At 39.2% G+C, this 19,165-nt stretch overlaps 1 protein-coding gene across 1 annotated transcript in view; it reads right to left on the minus strand.

The window, feature by feature from the left end:
- The window catches only part of LOC141369446 (protein NLRC3-like), a 48,486-nt gene extending 34,197 nt beyond the window's left edge, over positions 1–14,289 (minus strand). The window contains exons 1-4 of the mRNA XM_073875841.1: positions 14,170–14,289; positions 3,623–3,739; positions 3,424–3,531; positions 1,437–3,254 (exon numbers count right to left, since the gene is read on the minus strand). Coding sequence (XP_073731942.1) covers positions 1,437–3,254; positions 3,424–3,531; positions 3,623–3,739; positions 14,170–14,219 — 2,093 coding nt within the window. The 5' untranslated portion in view covers positions 14,220–14,289. The remainder of the gene's footprint in view (positions 1–1,436; positions 3,255–3,423; positions 3,532–3,622; positions 3,740–14,169) is intronic.
- Positions 14,290–19,165: the final 4,876 nt, after the last annotated feature.

The following is a 19,165-nucleotide window of genomic DNA, read 5'->3' on the forward strand; positions in this document are numbered from 1 at the left end:
TGTGCCCGGAGTCGGGCTAATGTCCACGCTAGCTGCTGTATGTTTTGCATTGAGATGCTCGATGTGCTGCGGTGATATGTGAATTCCTTGTTGCATAGCTTACACAAAACCATGCTTTTATCGACGCTTACATCCGTTCGTTTTTTTATAAAATAAATTCCCATCCACGGGGCCAACCAAAGCGATCTCATCAGCCTCTTGGTTCATGTTCACTGTGGTTTGTTGTGAAGTCATGAACGCTAGTTGGTGCTCCAGTATAATCGGTCCGCCGAAACTCATGAGAAATGTTTCGCGGTGCAAAAATAAGTGCGATTAAAATGCGTTAAAAATGTTTAACGCGTTATTTTTGTGTAATTAATTAATCTTAATTAACGCGTTAAAGTCCCTGCCCTAGTTAAAATCTTTAAAGACAGGCTAATTGTATATTGTGTTTTTTTAATAAAGAAAATTAAGAATGGTAAAATGTGCGTGTGGTTTTGGCCCCCTTGGTATAAAGGAGGAAAATGCTGGCCCTCGTCATTATCAAAGTTGCCCATCCCTGCCCTAGTGCAAACAGCTGTATGTCCGTGTATGTTTTAAAGATCGCACTGCATTTGATCTCTATCAAAAGTCCTTCACAAAAATTGAATTATCTCAGCCTTTTGCTTAAAATTTGGTGCTTTTAATGAAATCTACACATATTTGAGAGGTGATAAAAACTTAACACATGAAGATTGGATGAAACTGATTTTTTTGTTTGAAAGCAGAGGGTCTGTTCTTCATATTTCATATATTGTATGTTTATATATTTAAAAATGAGCATTTTCTGGAAGGCATTAAACTTTCGTGAAAATCATGAAAAATGCTGGCGGTGAAAGAGTTAAGAAGTCTAGTTTTAGTATTGTTATGACTGGCTCAACCCCATACCCCCCCCCCCCCCCTACACACACACACACACAATGGGCCTCATTTATAAAATGCTGCGTAAAAACCATCCTAAATTTGATCTTACGATCATTTAACAAAAATGCGTACGTGTGATTCATAAACCGAACGTACGCGCAGAAAACGCGCGTACCCCTTTCAAATCTATAAATCGCAAATGAACTTGAACTTGTGCGCAGCCGAGCAGTTTCAGATCTCTGCCTTTAAACGATGCCTAATTAATGTCACAGACATATAAAAGAGCACTTCTCAATGTTTAAACCAAATTTCGAGCAGCAAGATTGGCTTATATTTCCAAAAACCTGCAGCAATCAGAAAAGCAAAAGTGCGTACGTCTGCCCAGACCCTGACGTGGCGCTAAGCACTTTTCCACGTCAAAGACAGTTTTTATAAATATGGACTTTACCGTGGATTTTTGCGTACGCAAACTTTACGATCAAATCTGTGCGTACGTACGCACGCTTTATAAATGAGGCCCAATATGTTTGGTCTGATTGTTTAGTTTTACTTACTGGACTTTTTTGGATTCTTTGATCACAGGCTGTAGTCTCACAAGAACTTCATCTGCTTTATTTGCATCTCCAATAAATTTATTTAGATTAAGTTCATCCAAATTCTGCTCAGACATCAACAACACAAAAACTAAAGCTGCCCACTGTGAAGAGGAGAGACTGAACTTTCCTACTGAACTAGATTTTACATAATGTTGAATCTCCTTCACCAGTGAATCATCACCCAGTTCATTCAGACAGTGAATCAGATTGATTGATTTGTCTGTAGACAGATTCTCATTGAGCTTTTGTTTAATGTACTCAACAGTTTCCTCTTTCTTGTAGGAGAATCTTCCCATCTGTGTCAGTAGATCCTGTAAGAGAATCTGATTGGACTTCAGTGAAAGACCCAGAAGAAAACGCAGGAAAAGATCCAGATGTCCATTCTTACTCTTTAAAGCTTCATCTACAGCTCTATGATGCAACTCGGATAATAAAATGTGTTCTGATGATTTATGTTTCTTTATGTCCAACACTTTGTTAAACTGATCAGGTGCTGGGTTTTGATTAAACACATTAATGCTGTAGTTTGTGAAGGAGAGGTGAGCATAAAGAGCTGCTAGATGTTCCTGGATGCTGAGATGAACAAAGCAGTAAACTTTCCCATGATACAAACCAAACTCCTCTCTGAAGATCTGAGTACACAATCCTGAGTAAACTGATGCTTCTGCTACATCAATGCCACACCGTCTCAGGTCTTCATCATAAAAGATCAGATTACCTTTCACAAGCTGCTCAAAAGCCAGTTTACCCAGTTTAAAGATCATGTCTTCATCTTTCACTTTCTTCTCATAGTCCTTCTGATGTTTGATGTTTGTCTGAATGATCAGGAAGTGTGTGTACATTTGAGTGAGAGTTTTGGGGATCTCTTGACTCTTTGCTTCACTCAACATTCTCTCTAGAACAGTGACTGAAATCCAGCAGAAGACTGGGATGTGACACATGATGTAGAGACTCCTGGATGACTTCAGGTGTGAGATGATTTGATCAGACAGACTCTCATCACTGATTCTCTTCCTGAAGTATTCCTCCTTCTGTGGATCACTGAAGCCTCGTACTTCTGTGACTCGATCAACACATTCAGATGGGATGAGATCAGCTGCTGCTGGTCTGGAGGTGATCCAGATGAGAGCAGATGGAAACAGATTCCCCTTGATGAGGTTTGTCAGCATCACGTCCACTGAGGTTGATTCATTTACATCACACAACCTCACACTGCTGTGAAAATCCAGAGACAGACGACACTCATCCAAACCATCAAAGATGAACAACACTTTATATTCATCACTGAAGATTTCCATTTCTTTTGTTTCTGGGAAGAAAAGATGAAGAAGATCTAAAAGACTGAGTTGTTTGTCTTTCATCAGATTCAGCTCTCTGAAAGGAAGTGGAAATATGAGGTGGACGTCCTGATTCTCTTTCTCTTCAGCCCAGTCCAGAATGAACTTCTGTACAGAGACTGTTTTTCCAATGCCAGCGACTCCTTTTGTCAGCACACTTCTGATGTGTTTGTCTTGTTCAGGTAAAGGTTTAAAGATGTCCTTACATTTGATTGGTGTCTCCTCTGTTGTTGTTCTTCTGGATTGTGTCTCAATCTGTCTCACCTCATGTTCATTACTGATCTCTCCACTTTCACTCTCTGTGATGTACAGCTCTGTGAATATCTCATTCAGTAGTGTTGGGTTTCTCTTATTTGATGTTACATCATACAAACATTCAAACTTCTTCCTCAGATTTGATCTGAATGTGCTTTGAACTTCAGCAAACTTACAATCATAACTGAAACAGATTTATAAAGTCATAATGAGATAAAATATAGACATACCTACTAAACTAATATTAATATAATGTAAATTATATCTGCTTATTTGTCTATAAAAAAACCCAAAAAACATTAATCTTGTAATGTGAGAATTTTGACATGAAAAAAAAAACACTTTGCTTTTACCTAAAATTATGAGAGTCTCTTTTATTGGACTTTTGAACATTTATAGTCTGATCACTCAAAGACACTCTGATCTGATCTGTTGAGTCTGATCCAGACAACTTTATTGACCTTAAACAAAGTATAAAGATAATCAGACATTCTGATATTAATGGATGAGTTTTTAAGCTCCTATTATCAAATCTTTACAGAACTGTTGTACCTCTGATCAGGCGATGTATCTTCACCTTTAAAATTCCTTGGTTCAGTCATAGACTGATTACTCTTCATGGACACACAGCTGATCTCAGGTGAGTCTAATATCTTCTGATGGACTGATCTGTAACAATACATTATACAGTAATGTTTGAAGGAATCTTTAAAGTAATACATTTGTCCATTCATCTAGAGATTGTAAAAGAAAAGACTTGATATCTTCTTTAAAGCCTCCCTATCCTAAAAAGATGCACTCTTAAATGTGTTTCTATCAGAAAATGAGTTGTCAGTGTGTGCAGAAACATCCTGTAATTATACTAATCCATCTTTTCTTTTTTGTGTTATCTTTTTTAAAACTCAACAGTCACACAAAACATGTTGTTTGGGATCCCCTATCAATGTGACGTTTGGCTAGCTTAAAGAAACTTAAGCTCTGGTTCTCCAATAATTTTTTGAACCTAAACGAAATAATACTGAAACAATTTCAGTTTTGAAATCATCTTATTTGGACAACTGCATTATAAACGTGGACTATGGCTCTTTCACTCCTCATGAAATCCTCTGCGCTAGGAACTTGGGTTTTCTTTTTGACCACAACCTTAAATTCGACAAACAGATTAGTGCTGTGGATAAATCCAGTAAAATTTCAACCGTTACATCATGTGTGGATTAGCCTACTGCAACTCTCTTTATTATGATGTCTCCAAATCATCTCTCTCTCTCTCTCTCTCTCTCTCTCTCTCTCTCTCTCTCTCTCTCTCTCTCTCTCTCTCTCTCTCGTTGGTTTGATTGATTTAAATACAGGGCAGTGGAGAACTACAAAATCTCTTGCTGACCAGGTTGGGTTGAACTCTTTAAGAATTATAGAAGGTTTTGTTAGGGTATTTAAAGCATCCCTTCCTCTATCGATTGACAATTTTGTAAATCATGTTTTAAAAAATGGTGTTGTCTTGCAGACTTTTCCGCAGCTAAAAGTGTTTCCCAAAATTTATGGAATTGATGAAAATATTGATTGTGTGTCCTTACTAAAGGGTTATGGTGAATTGGTGTTTGAATGTATTGAGAAAAAGAAATTGTATCACATATGTGTTAAAACTTTATTTTTGAATCAACTGAAAGGAAAAATTGATACTAAATGGAGATCTCATCTTTTAATATCAGATGAACTTTCTCCATCTTGGAGACTTTTGTATAAATCTCCCATCCCTAAGAGATGTGGAGACCTCCAGTGGAGGTTGATTCATTGTATTATTCCTTCTAATCGGTTCATTGCGAAGGTGAATGAGAATGTTACATCAAACTGTCCCTTTTGTGGTGCTTCAGACACTGTTTTTCATATGTTTTGTGATTGCTCCAGACTTGTACCTCTTTTTGTATTATTAAGAGAAATAATTACAAGGTTGGGGTTTCTGTATACTAATAGCTTATTTATATTGGGATGTCACTACAGTAGATCTACACAAGAGCAGTCTGTTCTCGCTAATTTTGTAATTGGTCAAGCAAAAAATTAGCAATTCTGAAAACTCATCAGGAGAAGAATGCAGGAAAAGATATAGGTTTGGTATCCATATTTAAGTCTTTAGTGGAATCATGGATTGTTATTGAGTATACTTATTACAAGCATATTGACAATGTGCTTTTCTTTAATTGGAGCTGGGGTGTTAAAGAAGCACTGGTTGTAGTAGGTGATTTTGGAGAATTGTTTTTTAATTGGTAATTTTTTTTTTATTATTATTTTTTATTATTATTATTTTTTGTGGTTAAATGAATGTGTGTTTTTTTGTGTTTATATTTGTAAGTGTGTGTACACGGCTAATGGCTATATGAAACATTTTACCTTGATCTAGTGTTGTGGATTAAAAGGTTTTTAAAAGTCAAAAAAAGTCTCTCTCTCTCTCTCTCTCTCTCTCTCTCTCTCTCTCTCTCTCTCTCTCTCTCTCTCGAATACAATTAGTTCAAAATTCAGCAGCTCACTGTAATGGTTTTGTTCTGTGTTTTTCTTGTATTCTGTGCATTTTTGTATTTTGGACTTTTATTTTGACATCCTGTTCTGTTCTGGCTTTTATTTTGATATACATCATGCCATGTCACAGTTCACACGTCCTGTCTGTCTGTATTTAAGCACTTCCTGTATAGCTGTTCCAGGCTGATTATTACATCGCCATCCTGTTTGTATCTGCCTGTTTTCTGTACCTGTATTCTGCATTTGATATCTGTTCCTGTGTTTGACTTCTGCCTGTATTTCGATTTATTGCCTGTTTTGCCGCCTGCCCTGATATATTTTGCCTGTCTTTGGATTTACGATTTGGATTTGCCCTACTGGATTTGTTTGCTTGCCCTTTTTGGGATTTTACATAAAAAACACCTTCTGCACATGGATTCACCTCTTCTATGCTTTCCTTAAAGCACCACGTTACAGAATATTCAGCCATAAACCGGAATCCAGCAAAGGATTGTAATCTCCCACCAGCACCATGAAACCTGTTTTTTCCCTGCTTGCACTACGCCAGAACCACCGTCCCATTGAGGAATATGTGAGTGATTTTTTGGACTTGAGTAATCAAGTACATTATGATGAGGACACTTTAAAACCCATTTTTTACAACGCCTTGGATGAATGGTTGCGCTTGTGTATGCCCCATAATATGTCTGCCTGGTCCCTGGAACGTTATATTGACTTTGCTTTGTTGCTGTGTGGCTCACCATTTACTGTGGGTGTTGTGGATACACCTCCAGTGAATTTACACAACACACAAAGCCAAGTCATGCCTGTTCTGTCCATGCCTGTTCACAAAATGGCCGCCACCATGCCTGCTCCCAAAATGGCCGCCACCATGCCTGCTCCCAAAATGGCCGCCACCCTGCCTGTCCCTAAAATGGCCGCCACCCTGCCTGTTCCCAAGATGGCCACCATCCTGCCTGTCCCTAAAATGGCTGCCACCATGCCTGCTCCCAAAATGGCCGCCACCATGTCTGCTCCCAAAATGGCCGCCACCCTGCCTGTCCCTAAAATGGCCGCCACCCTGCCTGTTCCCAAGATGGCCACCATCCTGCCTGTCCCTAAAATGGCTGCCATCCAGCCTGTTACCAAAATGGCCGCCATCCTGCCTGTCTCTGCACTCGCACCTGTTTTGGAGAGAGCTACTGTTATCCCTGCACCTGAGATTCAGAGGGCCATCGTCACCACCACACCTGCACGTATGAGGGCTGTCGTTCACCCTGCACCTGCCGTCAAGATGGCCGTCTTGCCTGAACCGACTACCACAGAGGTATATCACATTGACTCTGTACTTTCTGAATTTGCCATAGCCCTGTGGTGCATTTGGTCTGCCTTCTGCTCTGTTATTCCTGAGGTTCCTCAAGGCCCTGAATCTGAACCATCCGACTCTTCTGATCTGCCCGACTCTTCTGATCTGCCCGACTCTTCTGATCTGCCCGACTCTTCTGATCTGCCCGACTCTTCTGATCTGCCCGACTCTTCTGATCTGCCCGACTCTTCTGATCTGCCCGACTCTTCTGATCTGCCCGACTCATCTGTTTCGTCTGTCCTGCCTGATTCACCAGTTCCATCTAGCTCATCTGATTTGTCTGGTTCACCATCTGGGACATCGCCACCTTGGACAGTTGAAGCTTTCCCAAGGTTTTTTTTGGGGGGGGGGTAGTACCCGGACACAGGAAGGAGGCAGAGGACACCAAGGCGGGGCCGAAGTGTGCTCGTACCCTTCCTCTCCTTGTGTTCCAGGTCTATTCCTGCTCCATAATATAGCTCCATGTCTGCCCCATGATCCTGGTCCAAGCCTGCCCCGTGGCCCAGGTAGGTCCAAGCCTGCCCCATGACCCAGGTAGGTCCAAGCCTGCCCCATGACCCAGGTAGGTCCAAGCCTGCCCCATGACCCAGGTAGGTCCAAGCCTGCCCCATGACCCAGGTAGGTCCAAGCCTGCCCCATGACCCAGGTAGGTCCAAGCCTGCCCCATGACCCAGGTAGGTCCAAGCCTGCCCCATGACCCAGGTAGGTCCAAGCCTGCCCCATGACCCAGGTAGGTCCAAGCCTGCCCCATGACCCAGGTAGGTCCAAGCCTGCCCCATGACCCAGGTAGGTCCAAGCCTGCCCCATGACCCAGGCCCGCATCTGCCCCATGTTCCTGGACCAACCTGGCCATATGACCCAGGACCTCTCCTGAACTGCCCTGCCTTCGCCAAGAGGTCCTGGCCCGCCCGCCCACCCTCTATTGGACTGTATGTTTTGTTTGTTGGGCTCTGGGAGTCGCCCTTTAGAGGGGGGGGGGGTTTGTAATGGTTTTGTTCTGTGTTTTTCTTGTATTCTGTGTGTTTTTGTTTTTTGGACTTTATTATGTGTATGTTGGGCTCCGGGAGTCGCCCTTTAGAGGGGGGGTTCTGTAATGGTTTTGTTCTGTGTTCTTCTTGTATTCTGTGTATTTTTGTATTTTGGACTTTTATTTTGACATCCTGTTCTGTTCTGGCTTTTATTTTGATATACATCATGCCATGTCACAGTTCACACTTCCTGTCTGTCTGTATTTAAGCACTTCCGGTACACCAGTTCTGGGCTGATTATTACATCGCCACATCCTGTTTGTATCTGCCTGTTTTCTGTACCTGTATTCTGTATTCTGTTTTGATATCTGTTCCTGTGTTTGACTTCTGCCTGTATTTGGATTTATTGCCTGTTTTGCCGCCTGCCCTGATATATTTTGCCTGTCTTTGGATTTACGATTTGGATTTGCCCTACTGGATTTGTTTGCTGGCCCTTATTGGGATTTTACTAATAAACACCTTTAGCACATGGATTCACCTCTTCTATGCTTTCTTTAAAGCACCACGTTACACTCACGAAGACGTGCAAACATGAGTTCATTACTCCTATCTTAACAGCCTTACACTTTTCCCGTCAAATTAAGAGTTGACTTTAAAATTTTACTTTGTTTACAATGCTCTAAATAATCTGTCCCCTGAGTATTTGACCAGTCTACTCTCTCCTCATTTCTCGTCAAATAGCTTAAGATCGTTTTACCAGTGCTGCCTTCTTGTACTGCAATCTCACCTTAAAAAAAAAAAAAAAAACAAGTGATTGGGCCTTTGCAGTTGTGGGACCCAAATTATGGAATAGCCTTCCTTATATATCAGGCTAGCCTTTTCTATTGCCACATTCAAGTCATCCTTAAAACAATATTTAGTTTCCTTAGCTTTTAACACTTAAGTTTGGTTTTGACATTGGTGGGGAAATAAATAAAATTGTCTTCAGAGCCGCATTGTCACAAAGGTTTATCGCTGTTAACTTGAACAATAGTTAAAATAGTATTTTTGTTATCGTAATCTTATTTATTAAGGTTACATGCCAAAAACATCAAATATACAATAATTCTATTTTATTTATTATTTTTTGATCATTTTAACTTTTTGTGATGCCAGTAAAATTTTTGGCATGGCAACTTAAAAATGAACCAAAATGTTTTCTCCAGATCTGCTTTATTTTAAATAAAATAAGTAATAGCTTAAAAATAGACGGACATCAGTGGTTATATGTACATACAGATTCATTGTTTGGTCAAAATTATTGCTAGGGACAATTCAGTGTCCTCTGGATATTGGTGGGGATATGTCCCTAGCGTCCCTACCCAAATCAAGGCCTTTGCATCCAGTGATCAAACGCTGAGTGCTGTTCCATTTTGCATCTTGTAAGCGGTAGGTAAATTTATTATGAAAAATGTAAAAAAAATAAGAGATTTACAAAATTGTGAACAACATACTGCCATAGTGTGAATAATATGTAATCATGTAATCCATAAAAAAGTAACAGTAGTCTGTTTTCGAGTATTTTAAAATGTAGATTAATCCAATTACAAATACTAGATTTTTGGAATCTGATTACGTAATCCGGATTGTCGTACCGTGTGTATTGCTGGAGAGGCCCAGAAAAGAAAATAAAGGGAGCAGAAAACTTTGGCAGTCTTTTCAATTCCAAGGTGTATATTTTCACCAGCTGTGTTCATAAAGAGCTTGCTTCAATCACCAGAAACACTCAAAAATTCTTGTCTCACAGTCCATTTTTTACACTCGTATAAAAATACAAAATGCTGGGAGCAGCAAACAGGTTAAAACTTTGTTTTGAGGCATGAGTCTCCACATGTGGTCTCACCTCAGACACACACACTACCTAACTAATCATCTACATGTTCACCCTCATAATACCTTTCCTGAGGAGCTCTTCCCGCCAAACTAAATGGATCATACCATTTACAAGGGATGTTTGACACACACTACACATGACAAAGAATTGTTGTTCTCTGTAAATCTTATAGAGATCCAGACACTTAAACTCATTTACTGATTAATACACGTTAACATAATCATTTCACATTTAGATGCAATTACTTACACTCAGCACTTATATCAACTTCTGTATGTCTTAATGGTACAGCCCAGTAATTAATGGAAAATGTTAGACATTCATGCTATTCCCATCACTCCATCACAGTAAGGTTAATGCACCAAAATACACAAAATATAAGTAAGACAAAATATAATTTCATATGGTTACTAATGTTTCCTGGGATGATAAACTGCTATGTTCATCATCACACGGATTACATGTAATCTGTTACTACCCAGCTCTGTAGATATATAGTCTGTTGTTTACATCAGATTTTGCGTGAGCGTGTATGGGATGGAGCCGCAGCAGTCATGTCAGCTGGGGGTTCAGGGTTTTTTCAGTAAGTTTCACATTCCTGTGCTGGCTTGCTAGGTGTTTGCTCAGATTTGACTCTGAATTTTTCGCTGTAGATAAAAGTTTTATTCATACACATGCAGAGTGTACAGCGGACGCTGATGTTTTTATCACCTTTAACTGGGTTAAACTCAAAGTAATGTCGGTACTTCCAAGCAGGCCAGCTGACAGTCTTGCCTGGGCCTGGGACAAGATAATCTTAGAGGGCCCCCCACCCCTTACTTTTTACTGGTAACAAGACATTTGGCATTATCCGATTCAGGACCCACGAATATTGCATATTATACATTGTATAAAACATTTAGTTAAAGGTGCAGTGTGTAATATTTAGAAGGATCTCTTGACAGAAATGCAAAATAATATACAAAACTATATTATCAGGGGTGTATAAAGACCTTTTTATAATGCACCGTTATGTTTTTATTACATTAGAATGAGACGTTTTTATGTTTCTACAGAAACCTTTAAGGGACAAACTTTTTTTTACTAATTTGTCTCTGATATGTTTTACCGGTGGTGGCTACAGTAGCTTCTCTTTCCTTTTAAAAAACGAGGGGTGAGCAGTGGATTGAGCTGTTGGTTGCAATATGCAACCTCACCACTAGATGCTTCTAAAATTTACACACTGCACCTTTAAATGTAGTACACTGAAAAAAAATGATTCATTGAATTTAATCAATTTTTTAAGGTAGAACCCTGCATTTCAGCCCAAGCCCGACGAGGCCCGACCTTTTTACACCCCTCAGGTCGGGTTTCGGCAAATTTTAACGTCACAGCTGATACGCTGGCGGACCTATGGCTTATTTAGGCTTCTCCATCTTTTTATATTTTTCAATTCAATTAAAATAACCCTTTGACAGACGATGATTGCAAAACAAACGTAGTAAGACTTTTAACCTACAGCACGAGTCCGCTATAAGCACAGCCAACCACACATTTACAATGCAGCTGTTGCGTATTTAACAGCAGGACCTTCAGTGCACCGGGAAATAATATTAATGGAGGACTAGATTAAAACCTTGGATACTGCACATAATATATGCAAACAGCATCCAAGACATAATCTATGCATAGCGAATAAGGCAGGTTGCATGTTTATTCGGTTTCATGTTTATTTTGTTTCGTTTTGTAGCTATAGCCCTTTTCATTTTTTTATTTCTGCACCCGTTGCAGCTGTGAGCAGCAGAGCAACCTGCCTTCGCTTTTTAAAAATAGTGTGTCTTGATAATAAACGTTTAAACTAACACTGTGATATGCTGAAAATATATATTTTATATAGTTGTTATTATAGACAAGTGAAGTGTTGATTTGAGAGTTCAATTCATCAAACATGTCGTCAACTTGCTGTCGGCTGCTAACCGCTTGTTGGTTATCATAAAAAACTTTAACAAACAAAAATACTCTAAAATGTATAAATAAAAAAGAAATATAACTATTTTGCCATATAAAACAAATCTTAACTGCTTTAATTGCTGCAAGAATAGTACAGCTGTAAGGAATCTGTGTGAGTTATTTTTTGCTATTTCTGCAGATTTCTTTTGCAAAATCTATGTGGAATTTTGCAGAATAACTAAAAATGTTTTAAAACGATCTGAGAGAATGTGCGCTGTGAATATTACAAAACAATAAAATATTTTATAATTACATTTTATTAAAGGATTACCCTGAATTAACATGAACCAACAGATAATGGATAATGTGCTGTCACGACCATAGAGTTTTATATAAATTACATATATTACTGTCTACAGTGTAACAATAAAAAGAAAAGGCTTCTCATAATGAATGTAGCCTATATCAAGATAATTTCATCTGTTTAACATCACAATGTATATTTATCTTGTAAACAGATTTAAAATAATAAATAATTGTCGCATCACTTAGCAATAGATACCATAGAGAACTCATTATCTTCTCCGTGGTAAGTTTTATTTCAAATTCAAGTTTTACATATTAAATATTAAATAGTTTGTGCTTTCTCTCATAAAAACCTCACAGCAAACAGCACAGACTTCTAAACACACGCGATGCAGTGACTATATCTGCGGTCACAGATTCCTAATGGGGAGAATTAGGAATTATATTTTCCTCTATAAGGCCTATATTTTCTTCAGCGCTTCATGTTGTCTCTTCATGTTCAACACTACACTGACTGATGGCGCAGCGCTCTTACGTCATTGTCACTCATGACACAGGACAGTCTCACGAAACAAAATCAAGGTTAAATAACGCAGTAACGCAGCCTGCTTACCGGGAAGTAACAGTAATCTAATTACTGTTTTTGCAATTGTAATCCCTTACTTTACTCGTTACTTGAAAAAATCTCATTACTTTTAAAGGCGGAGTCCACGATGTTTGAAAAATGGTTTGGAAAAGGAGACGGGCCGACTACCAAAACACACTTATAGCCAATCAAATCAAATCAAATGCCGGGTTGCGTATGTGTGGGGCGGGTCTATCAACAGAAGGTCCAGATTCTATTGGTGTAGGGGCGTGTTTGTTTAGGTGATTTCAAATATCAACACTGGCTTTCAAACATCGTGGACTCCGCCTTTAACGCGTTACTGCCCATCACTGAGAGTCGGTGAGTTGTTTGCGACATAACGTTTACATACAAAACACAAAAATGTGTATTGCAGTGTGTCATGTAGCTGTCCATCAATGTAAACAACGTGCAAAGTAGTTGAACCAAAAAGTGCACGATTTATAAAGTTATTGGCTTCTAAAGTAGGGAGTTGACTCTGAATCGCTGAAACGAGTCGTCATATGGATTAAATCTCCTGCCTGACTTTTTCCACGTAGTACCAACACAGCATAATAATCTCCGCCTACAGCCTTGCCTGCAGAAGAAGTGAAAACTATGACCTGCCCACAGCTATTTAGTGTGTAAACATCATGCTGGGTTTTCAGTTTGTGTTGTTTTCACTACCAAAGGATAAAGATATGAAGAATCAGTGGTTAAAATTGCTTTTTCAAAAAGGGATATACTAAACATTTGGCTGTGAAGAATCAGTGGTTGAAATTACTTTTACATGGAGAGATTATAGATGTTTGGCAATGAAAGATAGTTCAGTACCCACTTTATTTGGAACAACATGCGTCTCCTAACCACAACCTGTAAGTATGTTTATAGCTACATACTTGCTTAAATGAGTGTAAAAATGTTAATGTCTGTCATAGTTTTTATATCCTGGACTAATGATGAATGATGTGTATAGACCCTTTTACAGGTCACGTGATCAAATAGCCTGCGCGCATTTAGGCAACAGAAGTGGTTTTATTTCCCATTGGTTCTAACATGTTAGCAACTCAGAAAGTTTATTAAAACGGTTTCCCAGCATCAAAATGTCTGGTTGTTGCGTTTGGTTGCACTAATATAATATACTTATATACGTATATATGTAGCCTATCTGGTAACTTTTTTTGGCCATCTGCTAACGTCTTCTATATATAGTATATCTGGTATCTGTGTTGAAAAAGTTTATAAAGTCAACTTTTTAAAATAACTTTCTTTGTCTGTGTTGCTTCACTGCTGATTCTTGCCATACTTCCATTGCCAAAATGCGTGCGCATACGCTGCCACATCATCATTGTGTACAAACAATAAAAGGGTCTATTGATGTTGTTTTTTAAGCTCTTAATATACTGTCAGAAAGTAACGTTAGCAAACGGCTAACGCATGCTGCACTTACAGTTTTGCTATGGCCTGGTTTGTTCACTTGTCCCAGAGGTGCAGACATGTGTTAATGTCAAGCCCTGATTAGTGTGAAAATAAAGAAAATACTTATGTAGACTTTAATAAGAATACCTGACTCCTGGAGAATCATCTCCATCTCTGAATGTCTGTGAATCATCCATGAATCATTCAGTCACATCAGTCTGATCACTGATGAATCTGATCACCTCCACAGAGAATGGATCTGATGAATCTGATCACAGATTAAAGTATTATTATTATTATTATTATTATTATAGTTAAGTCTGAAATTGTGAATCAGCACAAAATCTCACTTGTTGTGAGTCTCTGTGCTGCTACTGACAAAATCAATTCAGTCATTTAAATACTTTACATGTGTAAACATCAATCATTAAATGAGGTAAAACCCACAGCAGCGTGAAATCATTACATACAGTATAGGCATTTAGCAGACACTTTTATTGTAAATAACTTACAAATGTGAGGAAAAACAACAGGGCAATTCAGGGGTGAAGCGAGGGGGGGGGGCTTCTGGGGCTCAAGCCCTGAATGTTTTGTCAAAAGCCTAAATCTTTTCAGATCTGTTAAATTAATTCATCCAGTACGGTAGGTGGCGACATTCTGCTTTAAACTCTCCAGTCCCCTACTACAGTGTAAACAAATGAGAAAAGTTGGGGGCAAATTAATATGCTGAATCTCCCCACAGTAAACAATTTTTTTCTAAGTGTTTATTATTACAGTGCCTTCGGTATTACTGTAAAATTTTATTTACAGTTATGTGATGTAAATACTGTTAAATAGCGTCAACTGATATATTATCTGCATGGCTACTGTTAGCGCTCTGATCTAGTCTGCCTGCTCTGCTGCACACTGTCGTTGGTATTGTTATATTTACATCTACAAGTACATTTAATCACACATTTCTAAAATCATTATGAAAAGATCTTATAGGGGATTTAATGAGGAGAGTTTTCTAAATTAATTGGGTAATATTAAATGGAATTTGACAGGTAGCTGCCTCAGACCTTTGTTTGTACATTGGTTTTATGTCATTTGGATTATTGTTCTGTTGTACGGTCTGCTGCATCTAACAGTCATTTAAAAAAATTACAAGTGGCTCAAAACAAGGCTGCAAGGCTTGTTCTAAGGTGTTCTTTGAGAACTAGTGTAGCAGTGATGCACAAACGTCTTGCTTGGCTGATGGTCAAGACTATCTGTTAATATGTTAGTATATACTTTCATAGAATCATTAACACTCAGACCCCTAAATTTCTTTATGACAAAATAATATACTATTCTGATATGCATTTACATTATACAAGAGGGGCTAATAGTCGACAGATTTTTTACCCTTTACCTAAATCTGACTCTATGAAGAGAACTGTGTTGTATAGGTCAATTGTGTTATGGAATAATCTTCCAGTTGGTGTTCATGAAATCAAGGGAAAAACTGGTTTAAAAAAAGAATAAGATTGTATTTGTTTTCAACATCATAATATTTTTTTGGATTGGTTGAGTAGGGTTGGATTGTGTGTTATGTTGTTTTTTAAATATTTTATTATTATGATATATTTGGTAGTAATTGTGATTGTAATTACTGGATGTTGTATGTATTGTTTGGACCCCAGGAAGACTAGCTGTCTTTCGGCGTCAGCTAATGGGGATCCTTTTCAAATAAACAAATAAACAGTGAATTAAAACTTCAAAAACCTTGCTCATTGCACATATTCCTTTTTATAGATGGATCTACAATTAATTTTTTGAAAGACGTCAGAAGTAAGAAGGTGAGATATTTCCTTTACGAGGGAACTCGAGCTGCGTCGCCGAAGCTACGCTATAGGACATGTCATCAGCGGGTGACGTGGGAACCAGGAAGCTATTAAAAGAGCAACGGCAATGTTGGCTTCAGCTTTTTGTGCCTCAGCAAGCGTGTGTGTGTGTTTATCATGTCTAAGTAAGGTTTTAAGGAGTGTGCTTCCCCGTGTCCTCGTTTTATTAAGAGCAAGGACTCGCATCTTTTATGTGTTATGTGCCTCGAGGCACAACACGCATGGTCATTTCTTGAGAGAGGTGGTTGTGCATATGTGAACGGATGCCGCTCTGCACGTTGCGCTCGCAGCTGGCACTGTTTGAGGAGGGTGCTGAGCTGCATGTTACTCACAGTTCAGGTCCTGCTGCTGCTCCAAGGGCTGGAGATGGGTCTTCCCCTTTCTCAGCCCTCACCCACGGAAGTCGATATTATGTCTGTGGATGTGGTGGACGCTGAATAGCCTTCTCATTTGTCCCCGCATTCGATGACTTACTGGAGGTTGTTACTAACACTGTGGCTCGCTTGAAATTAGACTGGCTGGTGGAGACACAGAGCGCGCAACCCCAGAGCATGTTAGACAAGCGTTTTCTAAAACGAAAACCTCAACCTTCGTGGCGTAACATGCTTTTCTTTCTTGATCTCCACAGCGAGCTTTCGAGGTCATGGATAGCTCCATATTCGACCCGTGTTCATACCCCTCATGCCACCATGTATTCCATGTATGCATTGTGGGGATAGGTGAGCATGGATATTTAACGATTCCCCAGGTGGAGCAGACCCTCGCAAGCTATCTGTTCCCCGCCACGGCATCATCTTTGAAGTCGCCTTCGCTCCCCACTAAACCGGTTAGATTGACATCGTCTTTAGTGGCCAAAGCCTATAAATCCGCGGGGCAGGCTAGGGCTTCTCTGCATACTCTAGCTGTCCTGCAGGCGTACCTGTAAAATATTGTAAAATATTTAGATGACTCCATGTCTTAAATAACATTTTTTTGGTGTTATATGGGATTCAACACCGATGCAGGCACATCTGTCCCCTGCTTGTGTCGAATATATTCTTTTGGCTGTAAGCAGAGTGAAGTTAGGTCAGTCACACACTGTATAACAGTTTCAGAGGCTGGTCTGAACAACTTTTGTGTGCTTTGGTTCAACATAGAAAGGTCTCCCTGCGACCAAGCAGACACTCAGTAAGTGGATAGTTGGAGCTATCTCTCTGGCTTACAAGACCTCTGGACGGCCTTCACCTATTGCTGTCAGAGCTCATTCTACTCGGGGTATGGCGCCTCCAAGGCCTTGTGGCTAGGGGCTTCAATGCAGGATGTCTGGGATGCGGCAGGCTGGTCCTCTCCGCTCATGTTCGTTCGGTTCTACAGTATGTGATAGATGTTGGCGCTACACCTGGAGCCCAGGTGCTTATGTCTTAGTTGCGTGCGTTTCTACACACAAACAGGCACTTGGTAGTATGGTGTTTTGGTACATCGTTCCCATAGCATAGCTTCTGCGATGCAGCTCGAGTTCCCTCGTAAGGGAACGTCCAAGGTTACGACTGTAACCATTGTTCCCTGAGAAGGGAACGAGGCGCTGAGTCTCCCTGCCATACTCCCTGCATCCCTGTCACGCCTTGCTTTGGCACAATCTAGCTGAAGCCGGCATTGCTGGTTGCATTTTTTATAGCTTCCTGGTTGCCACGTCACCCGCCCATGACGTGTAACTTGACCAATCGATTGATTTGACACACATGCTTCAAACGCAATCACACAGAGGGCGTTCCCATAGCGTAGCTTCGGCGACGCAGCTCAAGTTCCCTTCTTAGGGAACAATGGTTACATTTGTAACCCGAGACGTTAGGCAGCTTATGTTTTGTCCATATGCATTTCACTGAAATTTGCAATGATTTCACCTCAGAAATACATTGGAGACAGTTATAAAATGTGAATCCTTAATCTCTTACAATAAAATATGCTTATGTGTGATAATTGTCAGCGCAAAGAGGGAGAGAGGAGGGTGGAGAGAGATCACAGGCAGAGAGAGAGAGAGAGACAGAGAGAGAGAGAGAGAGACAGAGAGAGAGAGAGAGAGAGAGAGAGAGAGAGCTTCCATAAACAGGTGAGAAATTGTTCTGCTGGTGAAGTCAAAATTGTTATTCTTTCTTATAGTTTTATACTTACTGGATTATCCTACAGCAAACATACAGTATTTTGTCTATTTTTGAATAAGATAAGTTAAAGTATCATTGTCAAAATGTGTTATGTTACAGTTTCAAAATGATAATGCAGAGAAAACTTAAAATAGATTAAAAAATAGTTTATAAGGCTGCCGTAAATAGAGAAAAATATCAGCAGAGGATACCATGCTTTGGAACCCCTAGATTTGTGCTAAGCCTCCAATTTCTACAATGTCTGGCTCCGTCCCTTACCTCAGAAGTGCTACACAATGTTACTTTTAGCTTACAGTTTCAACACTTCTTATTTATAAAAAAAAACTAAAAATAGTAATACTTTTACATAAATCATATGAAATATGATTTTTTTTTTAAATACATTAATTTACCTTAATAAAAATGTTTATGAAAGCCTATTAAAAGTTAAGTACATTTAAACGACTATAAAGGTCATAATTAAACACTTTGATACTCAAGTTATCTGTTTTAAACAAGTGCGTTTGTCCAAGTAAATGGCGGCAGGTAAAGATACAGGTATTTCTTGTGACTGACAGGAATAGTTGTGTTTAGGTGTGTTCGCCTTTATGTGGGGCTGCACAGAGCAATCAGCGAATTACATCAAAATACTGGTCTCTATTGCTTTCACGATAATTCATGCTAAACGACAATCAGTTATCTAAGTTTCACTTTAATTGTTGCAAACATCTGTTTAAATACATCAGCAAACTATGAATGATTCAAATCTCAAAGTTTGATCAAGTATGAGTGAGATTAAATAGCTTAAAGTCTCCTCTAAAGAAGTTTTTAAAAATTCACATTGATGAAATGTTATTAAATACAAAATTGTCAAACTTTTTACATTTTATTAAGTACAAATGTATTCCTTTGTTTCTGTTTGTTTTGTATAGTCATACTGTTTGTTTTTATTTAAATTGTCTTGTTTTGTCTGTTTATAATGAGTATGAAATGTTCTTGAATATCTACTTCTACTTCTGCATCTAGAGTAATGGGCGTTTCACACAGTACGCGGCAAGCGTGAGTGTTTAGTTATTTTTCAATAGGAGACGTGCAGAAAGCGGCAAAAAAGGGGCGTTTACAATGGTAAAGCAGAGTTGGTCCACACGTCTTGTTCATCCA

This window comes from Misgurnus anguillicaudatus, chromosome 14 (genome assembly GCF_027580225.2).
Source record: "Misgurnus anguillicaudatus chromosome 14, ASM2758022v2, whole genome shotgun sequence".
NCBI classification, from domain to species: domain Eukaryota; kingdom Metazoa; phylum Chordata; class Actinopteri; order Cypriniformes; family Cobitidae; genus Misgurnus; species Misgurnus anguillicaudatus.